We start from the raw sequence: 21327 nt of genomic DNA on the forward strand, positions 1-21327 counted from the left end.
ATGTCCTGGCAGTAAAGAACTCATAAAGTCATTTTTCACTGCTGTAAGGCCTATCTGTCCTAGTGACTAACACTGGGTTATAACAATACATTTAATAAATGATCACTTTAGATGGGAAGCAGGTAGAATTATAATGTTTCCACTCAAATGACTGGTAATTTGAAATCCAACCTTAATGATGAAGTCGGATTTTAAATCACAATTCTAAAAGTGCCACTTTTAGAAAGTTGGTATGTTCTTGTCCTAACCATTCAGGCCTTCTGTCAATGTCCTGGGTCACATGGCTGTGAATGGCTCTGCAGTTGGTGTTTGTGTATTACTTCCTGACAGAAACACCAAGAGGGATTAGAAGTGGACAGGATGGGCCATCCAAGCTGGGTGGCTGGGAGGTGCTGTACCTAGACTACCTTGCGCTCCAAAGGACCTTTTCTCACAAACACACAAGGGAATCTTACACCAAGCCTACAATGCCTTTTGTGACCCCAAGACAATTTGGAGCCTTGACAGAGGAAGCGGAAGAACCTTCCAGAACCAGATGTGGCAGTAGAACCGGGAGTCCACCCCCCAACACAAAGGCTGGCAACAGGTAAAAATACTGAACCTCCAGAGCCACTCTTCAGAATCTTCCTGGACCTGTAGATATCAGAAAAAGGACTTCTCCGCTGCAAGAGGACTGTCCTGCTGATTAGGGACTGCCTTTCTGTCTGTGAAGGAAGACTGAACCAGCTTATCTTCAGCCTAGTCTAACTTTGTGACTCCAAGGGTCAGTTGGCTGATCTCCTGTTTGAGCTACAGGGATACAACATGCTCAAGAGGCCTCCCTGCAACTGCACAGCTGCAACTAGACTGCCTGGGTCCTGCAGGCCTCTAACAGAAGACGTTCCTGAGCCCCAAGAGGTGCTCACTAGGTCCTGCAACCTTGGCTGGCATCTGTATGAGCTCCTCAAAAAACCTAAGGGTGATTTCCTGAAGTTTAGACTCTTTGCGGCTGCAAACGGACCTAGTAGCGTTGAAACTCTGCTGCTCATGTTGCCCACCAATGAGAAGCTCTGGTGAAACCTGCTCTTCGCGCTACAGCGTCCACTAGCGACGACCGTCAACGCAAGAACTGCACTTCACACTACAGCAATGACAGCCCACAGTGACTGCCAATGTGAATCTCCAGCAACGAACATCCGAGATGCCCGACCGGCTCCTCGCATTACAGCAATGACAGCCTGTGGTGCCCAGCCTGCTCATCGCGCTACATCGACAACCGTTCCATGACACTCTCCCTGCTCCTGCCGGCCTCCTTCACTGCGAATGGAACTCTTTTCACCAACATTTGAGAAGATAAACTTTTTCAGCTGGACTAACTTGGTCTCTGTATTTGACCCACACACCGTTGTGGTCTGCAATCCCCGGTTCTAGTGAATGGATTTTGATGTTTGTCTATTTATTTATGAAAATGTACTCTATTTTTCACCATTGTTCTAGGATTTTTCTAGTGTTGTGTTTTTACTTTATTATTGTTTGTATGCTGCATAAATACTTTACACTTTGCCTCTAAGTTAAGCCTGAATGCTTTTGTGTCAAGATACCAGAGGGTCAAGCACAGGTTAATTTAGTGACTTTTGTGGATCACCCTGACAAGGATTGTGATTGTTGCCTGAGTGGGGCTTCCACTCCTCTCAACTCTTGGCCCAATTTCTTACATGGGTTAACTTGTGTTGCAGCACATATCGCAATGTTATGTTTTGTCATAAATACAGACGTCAAACCTGAGTAAAATTCCTGGTATTTACTGGTAGATGTGGATTTTAGTGTGGTATTCCCCCTAAACATGTAATTAGGTGTTATTTATCGCACTCAGTAAATTCCCACTTCGCCGGGATTTTATCAAGTGCGAAAAATATCACATCAATTTCTGGGCCCCTAGTAATGTGAGCCATTGTGCTGTATCAGCTTTGTACCAGAACTTGTGATGTGATTACTATTCTGTAATAGCTATCAAGAGCTTCAAGCATCACCTTCATAAAATATTATCCCACAGTAATATAGCAATCATTCAAATGAATAGAAGGTGGTTGGACACAATGACACATGGATTCCCTTCTTTAATTCTATGAATGTATGATTTAAATAATACTTTACCTGGACATGTAACCTTGGGCACTGAAATAGGATGAAGTTTCAGTGGCTTCTGCTGTGTCATAGTCTGAACTTGTCACTGTTAAACACAAAACAAAAAGATTAAGTATTACTTCCATGGGATAGCAGATAGCCCATAGTGTATTCACGCCGAAACTCAGAGACCCAGTGAGGTGCTCTGTGTTTAGTTAGCAGCCTCTACCTTCAGTACTAAATGCATACTCACTGTCCACTCTTAATTCAGCCTTGGTTGAAGACACTCCTAAGCTATTTTCAGCCAGGCATCGGTACACTCCCATATCGGAAGGAACCACTGCAGTGATAATCAATTGGTGACACCCCTCCTGGTCTTCATTGATCATGTAATGGTCATCTTCTTCGACCACCTTCCCATCCTTGAACCAGCGAACAGTTGGCTGTGGCTTGCCAATGGCAATGCAGTCAAAGCTGACTGGGTAACCATCTTGAACTTCTTGATTTCGTAGTTCTGTTACAAACATGGGAGCTTAAGAAAGAGAAACAAGAAAATAACAATATTCATTATGAGACAATGTGAGACGCTCATTTTCTCTTTAATTTGTCATGTATTTACATGGTGCATGCAAAAACTAGTGCATAATTAAAAAAATAGAAATATTTTATGTGTTTTCATAGAAGTAGCTTTACAAATACGTGCACACATATATTGTCACTGAATAAAACACAGTTCAGGGTCTGTTATGGTTAAGCAAACATTAAAAATTGAAAAAATCCTAAAATTCACACATTATGGAGTGGCACACCATAACTCATGCCATTGTCATGCTCATTACACCCCTTAATCGTAGACAAATAATCTTTAATAGTGCCCATAGCAGAGCCTGGCTTGACCAGAGATAGTAGAAAGAAAAAAACATCTGGAAGTTTGGCCTGCAGAGTATCAACTTGACAGGCCATAAACTTCACCCAATGACCAGAATAAATAGATGTGGTAGAGGGGTTCCTAAATTAATAACATCCAATGCCTTGACAGGTAAATGAAATCCATTCATTTTGCCCTGCTCAATCTCCATGAATGGACTTGCAGGTTATGGAGATTAAGGTACAGGACCCTGGCCAGCTGTGGAGGCAGAAATACCTCAGATAAAAGTAGATGGCACAGAGCACAAATGTTTACTCAACGGATCACAGTACAACACTCTTCTGACCTAGTGCAGAGTAATTAAGATGATCTGGGCCCAGTATTTCCTGGTCTTCTTCAGAACTCGAAACAAGAGAGGCAGAGGTAGGTATGTATAAAGGAGATTAGAGTTCCACAGCAGGAAGAATGAGTCTCCCAGTGAGCCTCTAGGCAGGAATTCCAGTGTGTGATAAGGAACTTGGGCGAAAGTCAACATTTTTAACCTTTCTTTTTGCAGGAGGGTGTTGAGAAGTGGAAGGTCTTAATTTAGAATGAGTCCACATCTTTTTATGGCCACCACAAAATAATGGGAGCAGAAGCCAATCCCTTCTCCCCATCTGTGCCCCTCTGAACAGACCCCTTGGCCATCAGTGACTAGACTTCCTGCGAAATGCTTCAACAAAAACAGATAAGATATGAGGGAAAGAAGATGTGAAGGGGAGGGAGTAACCTTTTTGAATAACGTGCAGCACCAGGTAGGAAAAAATTAAACCTAACCCCTACCAGTCACGCAACACCATGGGTGGGGAAATCAAAGAATCTTGGCAAATGTTACTTCAGGTGAGGAGGGAGAAGAGGAAGGCTGCCATGACTCAGGTATTTTTGGGCCACCAAAAGGCTGGGCTGCTGTTGTATGGGCTGCGAAGACTGCCTCTGGTGATTCCCGAGACCCAAGAGTATCCTCTGATATTTGATGCTGCTGAAGGGATTGACAGGTCTGAGATAGCAAATCTAAAGATAGGGCCATAGCATGGCTGTCTTAAAAGCACTCCAGAACAAAGTCAGCCTTTAATCCAAAATGCCTGGAACTGTTGAACAGCATATCCACAGTGGTTGCCTGCACATCACAGGAAAATCCTGCAGTGCATCCATGCATGATGCCTAGTCATGACACCAGTGCCCATAGCACAACCTACGCAGTCTGTTGTGTACAGGCCAGCCTTCAAAACTTATTTTTCTGCACTGTGTGTCCTAGATTGTCTCAGTAAAACTTGTTTTTGAAATCATCAGGGAAGATTGACAGGATCTTGCTGCCCTTATTCCAAAGGGCATATGTGATTAACCCCAGATTCAGTAAGCTCTAGGCCAAGGGAGCGGAAGTCTCTCATCCAAATACATCCATGCTCTTTGATTCTCTGTATAGTAGTGCAGAATGGAGTGAGTTGAGATTCATCTTGCTAGTCGAACTTTGAAGTACCATGCTCTCAGGCATCATGCGCTGCATTAAAAGGGCTGGGTCTCTGGGGGTCTGGCCTATGATGCCTAGCTACCAGGCCACTAATTGGGGGAGCTGAACATGGCTTAGACAAGTTGCCATCAAGGATTTTGTCAGGACCCGGTTAAAAAAAGTAAGGGCTATGAATAAGCAGGACCAGGCTTCTGACTTTCTGTCTGGCAGGTTTGCTTTAATCTTTATCATAGGTAACTGAAAGTCCAATGCTTCTGATGCTCTGCAGACTACTACTGCAAAGGAGACGCTCCTCCCGTCCTATCTCAGGAGATGAATATAGACCACTACCATTATGTAGATCTACATGTAGGCCAGCATCAGAGTAATGAGTGTAGAGCAAGTTGATCACATACTTATAGTCATCCTTTCTATGCAGCACATTTTGAATCTCTTGAATGGCATCAGGATACGATCCAAACAAAGCTTCCAACTGACGATAATACTGGCCTCGATGAAGTGGCTGTGGTTCATCCCAAAATGAGGGATGCACCTTCGTAATTTCATATTGAAACACAGGCCTGTGGCGAGATGATGTTGGCTCAAGATCAGAAAAGGCCATCGGGATTGGATCTGGTCCGGGCACCGATGGAGTCGGGGTCATGGTTGGGGCTGTACGAGGAAGCTACTAGGATGTCCAAAAAGGGCAGCTGGCAACACGGCCAGACCTGTCAGCAGAAGTCTTACTGCCGCCACCGGCAGATTGGTGGGGCCCAATGGCCCTGCAGAGGGAGCCAGCATGGCCACTTTAAAGGTCTGTATCTGCTGCAGTGTGCACAATAGGCCGAGAAACTTGGTGCGATGTGACCAACCTTGGAGTAGAATGATGACAGTGTAGCTGGGTTATTGGAGTGAACACAGCACTCCTTCACCCTGCATTGGGGGTAGCAAGACAGGGACGAGTACCACTTGTCATGTTTGCTCTTGTGGTACAACTTGTTCCTTGACTTCATCTTTGACTTACCTGAGGATGGTAACTTGATGCTGGCTGGGGACCTGGACAGGGTGAGGGAACGCGACTTGGAGCAAGAGCAGGTCAGCTGTCTGTAGCACAACCAACTATGCTTTTTGTGTTACCTAATTGCTTTTGTGAGCATCAGAGAGCATTTCCCGCATAACTTTGAGTTGTGTCAAGCCACAGGTGGACATCGTGTGAATAGGTGAACAAAATGTGCTTCCTTTTGTTGCTTCACAGCTTAAAACGTGGTTTTGCGGGGAGCTATTTCCCTAACATACTGTCCTTGCTGAAAAAATGCAATTTAAGCATAGGTGGAAAACAACAAATGTTGGGCTCGGAGCACCAGATTCACACTGAAGGACACAGAATGAAAATAACCGACATTATCGTGCATGGTTAGTGACTACATACAGGGACATCTTAAGGATTTTGGGGGCCCGGGGCTGATTGTATTTTGGGGCCCCTGTTCAGAACAGTTTTGAATTTATGACCCAGTTTCAGCTCCTTCATGCCCTCTTTGGCCAGGTCACTGACAGTGCACAGGCACATTCGTCCAAATTCTAAAGTTGTTACATCTATTATTTATGGAAAGTGATGCATGTTTTCAATATTGTAGGACAACAGCAGTTCACTAATACTACAAATATTCTCTGTGACACCCTCCCATTTTGTATATATGAAGTCATGTTTTGGTCTAAAAAATCTTTACTTATGGATGTTGCATGAAAAAAACACGATATTTCTCTGCAAAATGTCTGTAAAAGCTTTTCACATACCACTAACATCAAAACAAATTAAACAGAAACAGTATTTAAAATGATCTATTGAAGAATTATTCAAGGTCATCGGGGCAAGCCTCTGCAGAACTGAGCTGGCCCTATTAGGGGGCCCCCTGAAAGGCTGGGGCCCTGGGCCAGGGCCCACTTTGCCCATGCCTTAAAACGTCTCTGCCTACATATGGCTCTATGCCATCACTTCTAGAAGTGCAGCAGGATTGTTGCAAAGCTCGTCACCTGCTAACGTGTAGGAGCAGATGCTATGAAAATATCCTGGATCTAGTCTGGGAACTGGGGGAGATCAAAAGTAAAGAATTTGAAGCTAGCTGTATCCGTTCCAAAAAGCTTTACTAGCAAACTGTGGGCACCAAATACAAATAGCTTTTCTATAGTTTCTGGCTCTTTCCGAGGTTTCACAGGTGTAAATGTGCAGCCTTGCTAAGTGTCATGCATCAAAGGTTAAACTAACGCATTTCAGGACTTGTCCCCGCATCGCTGCACTGAAATGCATTAGTCACATAATTATACGTTCTCTATGCTTCCAGTGACTTGAGCAGGAACCGTTGCCGAAATACCATAGCAGAATTAAAAGGCTCGCTCTATCCAAATGTGTGTCTGTTGTCATGTGATGAAGGTCGCTAAGATAGATGGGAAACGAGAATAAGGGCCGGACAGAGGGAGGCAAGAGAGAAGGATGAGAGGCGGAAGAAAAAAAGAGAGGAATTGCAGCGGAAGAAAAGACAATGAAGAAGCGGAATAAGGGGAGTTAGAGAGGGCAGAAACAAATGGAGGAGAGAGGTGAAAAGATAAGAGATTCCAAGAAAGACAAAAGGGGGGGTGAGGGGAACAGAAAAAGAAGAGAGTGAAATTCGAGGGCAGAAGGAGAAACAAAAGGACCATGGAGATGGAAAGACAAAAAAGGAAGGCATAATGACTTGGATTAATGAAGACACAGAAAGAGAGGAGAGAGAAAAACAAAAAAAAGAGAAAGGAGGTGAGAGGAGGAAAGCAAAATACAAAAAGATTGAGGGGGTGAATGAGATACGTGAGAGAGAAAAGTGGAAAGACAAAAAGCTAACTTCGTAGAAGACTAAAGAAGAAGGTGGTTGGAAAGATAAAGGAGGGCGAAGAGATCTAAAGAAGAACAGAAATGGAGACAGGAAGGGAAGAAAGAGGGAATTGAAGAAAAGACTATATAGAGGGAACATATTGTCATGAGTGAAAACATGCATGAGCGGGGAGGAGGAGGGAGGAAAAGGGAGAAATAGCAAACTGATAAAGGTGGGTAGCGAAAGTGGTAAGGAATGTTTAAACAACAGATGTGGAAGATGGGAATGATGTTAGCAGCCATTTTCTTGTCTGTACCAACAAGTGAGGGGATGATAGTGCCTCGCGCACACACAGTAGTGTCAATATATTTTTGTCTAGCCATGAGATACCACCTTGATCACTTCAGAGTGCTGCCTAGGTGCTCTTGCAGTCAAGCAATCTGCTGCCAAGATTGAAGCTATGTTTTGGTGGGGAATCATCTAGTTTCTAAGAGAGGTGCTTAATCTGGAGGAATGGAAGGGGTACCCTTTGAATTTCTTTCAGCTTAGGGATTGTAGGTTGGCACAGGTGCAAATGGTGGATTGTCCTCTGTTTTTGATATGTTATCCGGGGTGGGATTTTTTTCCACTGAGGTTCAGTTCTAAATCAGCCATTATGCCTGCCTACCTCCAGAGGCAAATCAACGCCACTTTACTTCGAGGGCTCAACTTGGAAAGCCTGTGGTTATTTAATCACTCCAAACACAGTGATGCAAACCTATTGAAAGTATACGGGGAATGGTGCACAACTGCCCATGAGATGGCCCATTACACCGGTCAGTCATTTACCGCATGTGCGTGTTTATTTTGGAAGAGATGTCATCACAATAGTACACGCACAACGTAAGGCTCACTCCTCCCCCACTTCGGACACTTTTCCGCCTCCGCTGGGCCCAAGAACTTTCGGGATCAGGTTATGTAGTCCAAGGCAAGGAATTTTTATTCACATCAAATCAGATGACTCACCACAAACCATTGAAAGATTAAAAGCTTTCCTTTGGTCCACAAAGACAAAAGGACGCGACCTCTGAAACACCGCCTTAAATAGCTTGATGTTAAGTTTCAATTTCATTTACGTTTTATAGACGTCACCAAACATTTCCCTTCTGAACCAGCCCCCTCAGAAGGCTCGGCTCCGTGGCGCGACTAAGGGTGCCCCTCCCTTAGGCGCGGGGGCACCTAGTCATTTTCATCCAAAACCTTTTACTGGCACTGGGGTTCACAGTAGGAGGAACATTTGGGTACCACAGTTACTGTGTACCTCATGTTTGTTCAAAAAGGTGTTGATTAGTGACCTGGCATAGGCATGAAAGAAATAGTAAAATGCATATTACAATATAACCCAAAACAGATCATGTTTTAAAACCCACGTTAAAAGTACTACATGGACACTGGAACTCTAAAAAGCAAGCAAAAAGCATGCTTTGTTGTTCATCCATTACACATACAATGTGGTGACAAGGGTTGCCAAACTGCATTAATCAAGAGGTGTACCCAGAGCGCAACTCCTGCCAAACACCGACTGAAAAGACCAATACGCATTATGCAATCAAAGGGCAAAACATTTAGGGTCAGACTGGACAGCACAAGATTCGGAAATGAAAAACATTCATTTCATTGTGCATTGTTTCTCAATATGTCGTAGACATTTCTACTGATTATATAAATTAACTAAGATGTTTGGCCATTTCTGCTTTTTTTCAAGATAAGCTGCTATGATGATTGTAAGCAAAGGGGGCACTGATCATTTGTGTTACTGTAAATATTTACTGCATCTATACCAGTGGTTTTCCTCCCACGGTTTCTGAAGGCAGTTTGACTCCTTTGCCCGCTTTTAATAGACAGACATGAGCAGCATAACCCATGGCAGTGTCATATTCTTTTGGGAAAGTACTACCGTCTGAAAAAACATGTTTTACTCTATTTTTCACATCTTATACAACAAAGAACTACAGTTGTAAATCTGCATACTAACCGGTATCTGAAGTGAGCAAAGCAGGCCTTGGCTTTTCTTCTGTTGGTGATTGTCCTGCGGTGCCTGGTCCTGTTTTCATGATGCGCAATTCGATTTTCTTCACACCATGGTCAAAGATGTCGACCTCAACTGGGATACCCATCGCTCCAAACATTTCTCTGAACCTTGTAGCAGCGATCTTTGCCTCCGACATGACCTCAAACTTAATGTAGATGTACTTGTCATCCTCCCGATATGTTTGCTGGTCCACCACGCCAAAGTCTCCCTCATCTGCGCTGACAAACAGCTCCTCTTCCACATCTGACATCTCAGTGGAGATCTTAGATTTGAGTAGCTTGTGAAGCCTCCTGCCAGCTTTGCGGAAGGCATCATCCATTTCGCTTCCTGAGGAGCCTTCTGTTTCACTGTCCGTGCTCGACTTTGATGGAGATGGTTTTTGCTTACGGAGAGTTTCAGGTGACTGGCTGCCAACAACAACTTTGGCACTATGGGACACTGCGCCAAACTTATTGGAGACCTCACAGGTATATTTCCCAGTGTCCTTAGTGTCAAGTCCTGTTATAATCAAGGAACAGGTTCCATCGCTGTAATTGTCAATATGGTAATGGCGCCCATCAGAAAGTTCTTCACCATCTTTTAGCCATCGGGCTTTGATATCAGTTTTACTGATGGCCAAGCACTCAAGCTGGACAGTGCCTCCTGGTTCCCCAGAAATATCCTTGAATGTATCACCAAACACTGGGCACTCCTGCTGTTTGATCACCTTCCTTGCTTTGTAGCCTTTGAAAGCGGCCTGGATTTTCACAGCAGCATAGTTCATTGAAGGATCATCGTCATCGATGTCCTCTAATTCAGAGGGCACAACAGGTGGTGCAACTTCCTTGGTTTCAGTAATCATATCTTTAACCTCAGTATTGGATGTCTCAAAGTGTTTAAAGAACTTATGGGTGGAGACAGTTTGAACATGGGTACCACAGGTCACAGTGGAGTGGCCAGCTTTTTTCAGGTAGGACACTAATGATGGTGTCCCAGATCTCGACTCATCATCAGAACTTGTGAATGAGAAATCAGCCTCCCCAGTTTTGGCCAGGTCATCAGAGGTGTAGCTTTCTGAGTATTCTGCACGGGTTTCAGCTTCTTTTTTCAGACGTCGCAGTTTCTCATCTTCTTCTTGCACCTCACAGATGGACTCAAGGGTTGGCTCCCGGCTCATCCTGCGCTTCTTAGCCAAAGCTTCCCAAAGGAGATGCAGATCTCCTTCTTGTGCTGCCTCTGGTGGCAAACTGGGCTGGGACCCTCCATCTTCCTTTTCCATGAGCCCATCAATCAATTGGGGTTCCTCAAGCAGCTGTTTGATGCTTACTGCCTCAGGAACAGATGGTGCTGAAAGGCAAAAATGACATTGACTCATCTGGGTAACCAATAAGTAGATAACTCAACAATGGGGTCAATCACAAAGTCCTGCTGTTATGTACTGTTTTCAATTAACATATCTACAGATGTGTTCTGAGGGAAATCAAAATATTGTTAGTCAACCAAAGGCTTCTGAAATGTCAGCAGGGCTCTTGCAATGTCAGTCAGTTGTTAGGCTTTCAGGGCTGCCAGACACAGTCAAGAAATCTTATCATGCCTACAGAAGAGCCCACCTTTACATGGACCTTTCTAATGAAAGACTGTTTCCATTACCAGAAGGGTACAATGTATAATAATGACTGTCTAGCAGAGATCAAGCAAATAATGCAGTGATATATGGATGCGTTGAACCTTTTTATTTGTTAGTCCAATATGGCAGCCGTGTTCCATGCATGTAACAGCGGTAGGGCCGGGTGTGGGGGGGGGGGGGAGGGGGGGGGAGGGTTCGATGGACGTTGACAAGAGAAAATTAGATAAATAATTAATTTTCCTTCGTCATTGTCCGTCCAAATACCCCTCCACCCGGCCACACCACACCACACCACCACTCTTACCTGCACAAACAGCGGCTGCATTATGGATGAATTGTTCCAGCAAATATGAACTTCCTCTTGAAATAATTCATGCGTTGAAGTGCCAATTGTTGTGAAAAAAGGTAGAACAGCACCACAACACACACAACGCAAAGAATCTAAAGCAAATTTAGAACATGGCATTGTTGTCCTCCATTGCAGCCAGCACAGCTGCGTTAAACTATGAAGTGTGTTTCCAGGAATTATTTAGGCTGTGGGCCCACTGAGGTGACCTTATGGTATCAATGATGTCATCAGCACCAGAATACCCTCACAGGTTATAGTGCGTTTTACAAATACACATAAGATCAGCTGAGAATGGAGGTGAGGCGAAGAAATGTGATAAGCAGCAAGAGAGCTCTTTATGTAACCTTCAAAGTGCCAGAGCACTTAGTGATTGAAGTATAGAAAGCATTGAATATATAGCTCAGAACTGTTAGATGGGATGGAGTGGTATAACTCCAAGTACACAATTCGCAACAAAACATTTGTAGGCATAATCCTTGAGCTAATGTTAAGTTTACATGTTCATCGCCAACTCTGCTTTTTCCCTGTAGCCAAGAGACAAAAAGGGAATTAAGCAGACGTACTGTACGACCTAACCAAGACTAGACCTATCAGAAAAAGCGTGTCTTTAACTTATTTTATTGAGTGATGTTTTGCTATTACAAATCCTTTACTTACAAATAAACTACTACAGCCATTGATTTTGCCCTACCGTTCCTGAGAGATGTGATGTCACTTCAGCTGTTTCCATGTTTTCCCCTAAAAGTTTGAGTGATGAAAAAACACTCCATGACCACAGTTTATTGTAAAAGGCCATTGATTAGGACAAGGTTGCAAAACTACAGTAACATTGTTAACATTAACAAATAACAACAAACTTCATAAATCTGACACTCCCATTCCTCCAGTAACCATTCACACTTCACGTCAACTGTCATTCCAAAGCCCTCAAGCATATATCCAGCCTCTCCTTCCTTTACACTAGCAAACACCTTCCAATGAAACTCTATCCAGCTCGACGGATTTCTGCACGCCATCTTTTGTCACATGTGCTTTCTTCTCCCCCCCCCCCCCCCAGGGGTTGTATACGACCGCATGTGACTCTCCATTCTCCAAGATACCGCCTATACACTGCAACCTGTCCTATTCTGGCCCCATGCTGCATTGAATGAGCACTAATGAACCCTATAACATGTAGGCCGGGTGCATGGTCCTCCCTAAACAAATACCAATGACCCTTCCCAGTGGTGCCTTGAGTCAGGAAGAGGCTGTACACGGACTTCCTGACTCATTTATATCATAACCAACCAAATGCCCCTTCGCCTACCTAAACCTATCCTTGTCCACATCCAGTTTTCCCACACGAAGCACCCCAGTGGAAGACTAGTCTGAGACTGTTGCTTCCCCCGGAGGCCATCATTGCCACTGGTGCTAAGTGTGTTATCATGAACAGCAGAAACGAGTGGAAAACTGTCAATTGCGCTTATTTTAACGAGTTTGCCCACCTCGCATGTTAGGGGAAAAAGGCAGCTTTTAACTTACGTTCCAGAGAGAAAGTAGCAGAAGTATTCACATTTGCCACTGTCGCGCAGGAGTAAGACCCTTGGTCCTTTTGATCAGCGTTGTGGATAATGAGTGGCTGCTTTTTCTAGCCAGAAATAATTTTGTATCTATCCCCAGGGCAAATAGTTGTTCTCCTTTCATTCATGTGACCTCCTGGTCTTCAGTCGATAGCTCACATTCAAGTGGAACCACCTCCCCTTCCTGCGCGGTTTTGTTTACTAAAGGCTGAGTAATTACAATGGGAGGCGCTACAAGGATCAAAAGACAATGTGATATTGGAACCTCTCCTGTCAAACTAGATCCTCATTTATCTATCCACTGACAATCCCATTAGAAAAAATTAGAATTCAGCCTAAGCGCTAGAAAATCAATTATATTTACCAGTGGGTGCACGCCCACTGTGATAGTGCATACATGTGCCTCACATGAAAGAGCTCTACTAAAGTACCTCATCTGGTCCACATCTGTGACCATGCAGCATAGTGAGTATGAATTATTGTTTTTCATAAACAACGAAAACTGTGAATAAGATGAACGATGAGGTGATGTAATGCGAATAAAGAGTGAGGGAAATGAGGTAAAGAGGCAGGAAAGTAGAAATTGAGAACACATGAGTAAAGATTGAAAGAAATGGATTGCCAAGTGGATGAGTGGATAAATGGATGAAAACAACTTGTAAAGAACTGCAAAATCCCGTTGGGTTTCAGAATACTAAACTAACAGCAAAATCAGTACAAGTAAAAGGCGCACAGAAAAAAAAAGAAAATGATGGATGGATGGAAGTATGCACATTACACCACTGCAAAAGTAGCAAACACAATGCTGGTAATGGATGCACTGACCATTTTAAATACTTGTGGTAAATGTTATAATAGCTAACTATTTCCCATTTATGTGTAGAAAAGTCAACGACAGAAGTAATCAGTATAACACTACTGCATTGATTATGCATGAAGTGTAATCCTTGATTTAGCATCAATCTCTTGATGAGATAAATGGCAACATAGGGATTAAATAATCTATAGCTATCCTTTAGCATCTTAGTACAATATCTGCTGAGGTTCAGTGAATTGATATAGTTTGCGAATGAACCAAAACTGAAATGAGGTGATGATATTAACGAAATAAGGACTAAGGTTATTTTCGTTGCTTAATTCAAACGTTTTCTCCAAAGACAATGAGTGATATGACCTGGGTTGGTGGGCTATCAATCCTTGGTTAGAACTTTTGCATAATCATATGTAAGCACAATCACCTTAGGGGGTGTAGCTTGGGCAGTAAGATTAGGGGGGTTTGAGTTTCAAATTTCCCAGCAATCATGCTGGCATATCATGGTAAAAGTACGGAAAACAATTCCTAGGCAACTCAAACAATTAATCATGCAATGATATACGGAGAATGTTGCAGAAATAATAAACTAGATGTTTAAAGAGAAATGGTTAAATTTATTGAATACATGTCATATTTTCTATTAAAAAGCTAGAAGCGGTCGGACTCACAGAAGACATTACAAAACATTCATCTTTGAATTCAGGTGATCCGCTCCATCAACACTGACGCCATTGAATTCAAATACCGAAATCTCTTCGGCCGACAATTGTAGAACTATCTTCTGTTTGGCATCATCCCGAAGCGAATTTACATCTCTTTTTAAACTTCATGATACATCAACTATATGGTATTAACCGTAACTTATTAAGTGAGGAGGCGTCAATTCCATTATTACTTTATTACTTGAAGCTTAAACAAAGAGGTCTGACTCTAAGAAACAACTGTCCATCATATCAATGTATATACCATTATCCCTATATCAATATAAAGACATTTTTAAATTTTATCACATCGAGAAAATAGGTTATCCGTTCAAGTTTTTTCATGTTAGTCTACAGACGATTAAGTAATTTCCTGAAGAAGGCGTGTGAAACGCCGAAACGCGCGTCGATAATTACTACAAAAAGGAATTTTTTAATATTGTGTAACACTTTTTTATTTCTGTAAATTGTGAATTATATGTATAAAGTTATAATTTTGTTTGATTTATATGTTTTGTCTATGTTATTAATTCAAATAATGTGTTGGAGCAATAGCTTTTTAATAGAAAATATGACATGTATTCAATAAATTTAACCATTTCTCTTTAAACATCTACCCCTAGATTCATCAAAGTCCCCTTTTGCGAGTCTGTAATAGCGATTATTAAGGAATCGCTATTACAGACTAGCAAAACGGGATTCATGTAAAAATTCCTTATTTGCTAATCGCAAATAAGGAATAACTCCCCATTCATCCCTATGGGCCTAAAGGCCCATAGGAATGAATGGGAAGACATATCAAAGTGCGAATCGCTATTAGCGATTCGCATTTTGAGTTTGCGATTTCAAGGCTGCAGGGGTGTCCAAAGGACACCCTGTTGCACCCCTGAAATGACATTGGACGCTGGTGTTACGCAAACACATGTCCCAAGGACATGTGTGTGTGTAACATACAACCTAGAAAAATGGACTTAAGTGCATTTTTCTAAGTTTCCGCTATTTACCACGAGGTTTGACTTCGCGGTAAATAGCGGCCCAAAATTGCGAATTCGCAATTTTTAAATGTTTCATGAATTGCATTTAAGGAATCTCAAATAGAGATTCCTTAAATGCAATTCCTCGCACAATTGCGAATTCTATAATAGCGATTTTTGCATTTGGGATGATGAATCCTAAATGCAAAAATTGCGCTCGCAAAGGGCCAGATTCTCAGAATCTGGCCCTTTGCGAGCCGATTTTTGTTTCATGAATCTGGCCGCTAGTTTATTATTTCTGCAACATTCTCCGTATGTCATTGTATGATTAATTGTTTGAGTTGCCTAGGAATTGTTTTCCATACTTGTTTTTCCCTGTCCTAGGAACTGTATCACATTAAGTTCAGGGGGCCCTTGATAACTTCCAATGATATCATGGTAAAATACATTATATGAGAAGGAGGTCATGAGGGGGTTAAGGGCCAGTGGAAAGGGAGACCAGTGAGATTAGGGTTACTTAAAAGACAAATTGTTGTAAATTAACCAGCAATAACGTCAAAACAGAGAGGGGAGAGAATGTGTGTTTGTGGTGGGGGGAAGGGGTGCATGTGTTTGTGTGCTTTTGTTTTTGTTTATGTGTGCGTGTAAAATCCTAGGTGAAATCTGGCAGGCACTTCACCATACCCAACTGAAAGCACCTGTACCCAACTATTTACTAGTGAATCCATTTATTAGGGGGGTGTAACACCCCAAACACCACAATGAAACTATGCCCCTGGCTCACTCAGGTGTAACCCCAAACACCACCATGAAACTATGCCCATGGCTCACTCATTCAAAAAGCTACCAGGAGTTGTATTTTAGACAGGCGGGAGGGAAGATTTATCATTGAAATTTTCTGATTCTTACTCCGTTTGGCCAAAAAAATGAACTCAGTTCAGCCTCAAATCATTAGCTGCAGTATAGTGAACATTGGTAATTGTATATAAGTTGTTCACAGTCAAAAAAGTGTACAAGCTTAATCAAACTTCAATGAACTGAGATTATATAGTACCTTACCATACCGTCATACTATACATTACATTTTTGTGCACCCTTACATATGTATATCTGGTCTTCTGGTTTTGGTATCTGTTGGGCTTGGCCCTCTCTGCAGGGTCACCCCTACACCTTTTGCCCTTCTTCCTCCACATTTTGCTGACTTTGTTTTTGTAGGCCTTAGAACTCTATGCACTTTACCACTCTTAAACAGTACTAACACCCTAGTGTTCACACCCTTAAAACATGGTTAAAATTAAATAGCCCCTTAAAACATGTCCCAGGCCTGCCACTGCAGCATGAATCCAGTTTTAAACTAGCATGTCAACTTGGCATTAAAACCCCTTTCCTTAGCCTGAAATTCCCCTTTTATTACATATGTCACTCCTAAGGTAGGCCCTAGGGAGCCCAAAGGACTGGGTGCTGAGTAATTAAAAGGTTGGGCATGTAGTTAAAAACTCCTAAATTCGTTTTTCACTACTGGGAGGCCTAGCCTTCCCATAGGAAAACATTGTGGATTCCTTATTACATTTAATAAGCTGTAATTTCCAATTGGGAGCAGGTTGCAATATAATGTTTGGTGTCTTTGGAATTGCAATGAAAAACTCTATTAAATCGTAAAGTCGGGTTTCTGATTACAATTTTAAAAATTACACTTTTAGAAAGTTGGGATTTTTATGCCCTTAGTCCATTAGTGCCTGCACTCTGGTTTGGGTCACATGACTGGGTGTAACTGACAGACTTTGTATATTCCTCCCAGACAGTCACACAACAGAGGGATAAGGTGCACCTGAATGTGACATCTGCTGGCAGGATGGGGCAGAACCAAGCACAGCCCCATTTGCAACTGAATAGGAAGTACTCAGCCTTCACACAAAGGACCTATCACTTACACATTGTCACTGAAGCCGGCTTGGTGCCAAGGCAGGGGAGTCAGGAAATTCGATGCACTTCAAAGTCACTGTATAGAAGCTTCTTCCACCTTCCAGGAGGGCAGCCGGGCATAAAGATAGGCCCTCAGACACCCACTCTCCAGTACACTTCTGGACCTGTGGACTCTACCAGGAAGAAGGACTGCTGTGCTGCTCAAAGGAATGTTACTATGCAAGAAGGTTGCCCTGCTGGACTGTGGCCCTGCTAAACTACTGATCTGCTGCTCTGCTACCTCCTTGTCTAGAAGAGAACTGCACCTGCAACTTCAACTTTGAACCCAGGACACCAGAGTAACTCCAAAGGCTGGTCTGTTGGCCTCCTGATCTGAGCCTCAGGGACAATAACAATTTCCTCAACATCCTGCACCAACCTCTGGCCCAGCTGAAGTGAGTTCCTGATCCCGAAGTGGTGCCCCTGAAGTCCTGGACACTTGGTGTGGCTCAGAGAGCTGTATTTAGGTGTGACAGCTCTTCACGACTGCAAACAGGCACTTCCATACCAAGACCTCACCGCTCATACTGTAATTCAACGCAAACCTGCCGCGCTACAGCATCGACCGCTTGTGGGGACTGCCAATCCAATCTTAGTGCTCCAGCGACGACCGCCCACTTTGCTTGGTCAGCTCTTCACGCTACTCTGACATGCTCCCGCAATGCTCTCACTGCTCCTCGAGGTCCCATACACTGGGAGTGGGACTCTTAGTGCTGACTTGAGAAGGCAAATTTCAGCAGGCTTAATCTGGTGACTGTAGCTTCCCTGCGCTCCATCATGGTCAGCCTGAAAGTGTGACTTTGACCTAGTTCAGCATGACAAAATATCCATAGTTAGCACTTTATGCTTTCAGGCCCTATTTTTACAAAAATCTTTAACATTTGATAAATCCGGTTCTACTAACTAGATTTTTGTCATTTTGGTTTCAAATAATTTATCAAAATGTACTACGTTTCTAAATTGGTGTGGGATCTTTCTTCTGTTGTGTTCTCACTTTTTTTGCTGTTTGTGTGCTGCATAAATACACATTATAAGTTAACTCTGACAGCTTTTTGTGCCTAGCAATTTAGGGTTAAGTACTGGTTAATTTGGTGACTTTTTGTGTGGTTTACCCTGCAAGGGATTGTGGCTGTTGCTTAAACAGGGCTCACACTCCAGTCTACAAAAAACTCAATTTCTTACATGATCCATCTCATGTGTTGATGTAGAACTGGACTGGTGATTACACCACATGCTTTATTCATTGAGGGACAGCAACCGAGAATTTGCATTTCTTTAAACTAACTAGTATCCTAATAAGTTAGACAGGGAGATGTGTGGTACTTTCATGTACTAAGACAGTATGTCGGACATGAAGGGGGACGCAGTGATGAGAGGAGCTGGGAGACACAGCAATGAAATGGGAAGATAACAAAGGCCACACAAGCACTGAAAGTGAAACATTGGCAGTAGAGAAGACGTCCTGAATCTGTTACCAGGAACTTGTATTCACTATGACACTATTTTATAATGCTGGTGGTTGGGTTTACAGCTCACTGCAACAGCCCCATACATTGTTTCTGGAACAGTTTGAGCTTGAAAGGACAACTGAGTTCTGAATCAGGTTTTCTGATATCCACATTCTGAATTATCTAAGTTATAGTTCGTAACCACAAACTGCATTTTTTAAGTGTGCAGCTGCAGTTTTTAACAATGTCTTTCAGGGTGTGTTGTTGAATTAACCAGAGCAAAGCCCTTGTAGATGGTGCACTAGTTGATCTCAATTTTACGTGCCACCCTAGACCATGGGGCCCTATTTAGTGTCCACAACTAGAAGTGTAAAGTAGTAAGAACACCAAGTATTTCAGATGCTAAGTACTGTATTCAGGGGATGGACATTCCGGGTTAAAGAGAGGAGAAAGTAAAAGGCAAACTTGCCCTCTGTTTGATTCAACTGTTTATGGGCCTTTTTGAATGTCAGGACAAAGCCCTGTCTAGAAGGTGGTGAGGCAACTATGTATGGAATGTAGAGGTCATTTTTAGGTCGAGGTAATATCCGGTCTGCCGAAGGCAGAACCGGAAGTCCGAGATTTTATGTTTCTTAGAGTGGACTGTTTGTCCCGCCTCTGTTTTTGGCTGTCTCCCATTGGCTGGCTTCCTAAACGGAGGCCAGCCATTAGAGGAGAGAGCCATCCCTCCGAATAGGCTCCGTCTTTTTCGGATTTGGGGGCGTAAGTTTTGCTGTTCTTTAGACAGTGACGTTGTCTGTCACTCAAAACAGCAAAACACGCCCCCAATCCGGAAAATTTCGTAAGCTTGAGGCCGCCATTTTGTTTCCTTCGCAGTGAAGGTGAGCCGTTCCTCGCTGTCCTCTTGCCTTCTTCCCCCTGATTGCACTCATGTTTTTCTTGTCTTGCCGTCCGTGTATGTTTCCCGCCCCCCTCCCGCTGTCCGTGACTTTTTCCCGCCCCCTCCCGCTGATGAGGTCGCCAGGGCTGAGAGGCGATGGGCTGAACCAACTACTTCTGGAGACGGGGCATTTGGTTACAAAACCTAATTCTGCAGCATCGAAATCCTTCCATTGTATTAAAGATCGATAAAAACAACACACCAAATTTAGAAATGGGAGCGATGATGGTTGTGCTTTATTCAATTTAAGTTTCTTCTCTTTTATTTAGTAGTGTTCTCTCCCAACGTAGTATCCCTTTCACTTACGCAAGTTTCGTGGCAAATGTGCTACGAAAACGGCGCAACTGTTTTGAGATGTCATTTTCAGCCGTAACTGAATACACAAACTTGTCGTGAGACTATGCCATCGGATGAAGGTGCCCCGCTGTCCGTGTATGTTTTCCGCCCCCCTCCCGCTGTCCGTGTCTTTTGCCCGCCCCCTCCCGCTGATAAGGTCGCCAGGGCTGAGAGGCGATGGGCTGAACCAACTACTTCTGGAGGCGGGGCATTTGGTTACAAAACCGAATTCTGCAGCATCTAAATGCTTCCATTGTATTAAAGATCGATAAAAACAACACATCAAATTTAGAAATGGGAGCGATGATGGTTGTGCTTTATTCAATTTAAGTTTCTTTTCCTTTATTTAGTAGTGTTCTCTCCCAACGTAGTATCCCTTTCACTTACGCAAGTTTCGTGGCAAATGTGCTACGAAAACGGCGCAACTGTTTTGAGATGTCATTCTCAGCCGTAACTGAATACACAAACTTGTCGTGAGACTATACCATCGGATGAAGGTGCATAAACAGCCAACATCCAAACATTAATCTAACACAAACACAGTTGTAGTATTTTTGTTTGCTATTGAATAACAAAAAATATAAAGAAAAACCCACACTGGATGGACATCAGCAAATGTAGCCACGGAAGTCTCCATATAGTGTACTAATTGAGTACTGCACCCCTCCCAGGATCCTGGTATCGGCTATCTGGCCAAAGTAATTGGGGAAAGAGCTTTTGGGCGGGTGACACACACACAAGGCAGCTTTGTGTATATTTATGCCTCGATGTGGGTGTGGGAAGGATTGGCTTAGGCGGGGAGATGGTCGATGGCGTGCACTGCTCGGCCAAGCCCGTGCATGTCTCCTTTAAAGCATACGTTTTGCTTTAGTGACCATTCAGGGAGATTGCAGTTTTCAAGCTGAATGAAATCCCGAGCTTCACTTTCTTAAGTTACACCTAGTTTCCAACTGTAGAGATAAATATGCAGCATTTTTAAGTTCAGGAGTTTTTTTTCCGTTCTCATAAATTCATGTTTACATTATTCGTGCGTTTATTCTCTATTATTGTGTTACCCGCAATATTGTTAAAAGCCAAAATATCGATATATTACCCATCTCCCACTTAAACTTAAAGTGCAAGAAAATTGATAATTTAATTTTCTTCCAATTTTTTCGCAAATCGCGTTTTTGGGTGTTTCGAAATGTTGGCATGTATGTATATTTTTTGAATCAATGTATACATTTCACCAACGTCACAGAAACCACAGAGCCTCTTGCGTAGACTA

At 43.0% G+C, this 21327-nt stretch overlaps 1 protein-coding gene across 1 annotated transcript in view; it reads right to left on the reverse strand.

Moving 5' to 3' along the window:
- Positions 1-21327, reverse strand: part of OBSCN (obscurin, cytoskeletal calmodulin and titin-interacting RhoGEF) — a 2124484-nt gene that overhangs the window by 1291832 nt on the left and 811325 nt on the right. Inside the window, exons 72-74 of the mRNA XM_078665296.1 lie at positions 9315-10697; positions 2357-2635; positions 2134-2209 (exon numbers count right to left, since the gene is read on the reverse strand). Coding sequence (XP_078521422.1) covers positions 2134-2209; positions 2357-2635; positions 9315-10697 — 1738 coding nt within the window. The remainder of the gene's footprint in view (positions 1-2133; positions 2210-2356; positions 2636-9314; positions 10698-21327) is intronic.

The sequence above is a fragment of the Lissotriton helveticus genome, chromosome 10 (genome assembly GCF_964261635.1).
Source record: "Lissotriton helveticus chromosome 10, aLisHel1.1, whole genome shotgun sequence".
In the NCBI taxonomy this organism is placed as follows: domain Eukaryota; kingdom Metazoa; phylum Chordata; class Amphibia; order Caudata; family Salamandridae; genus Lissotriton; species Lissotriton helveticus.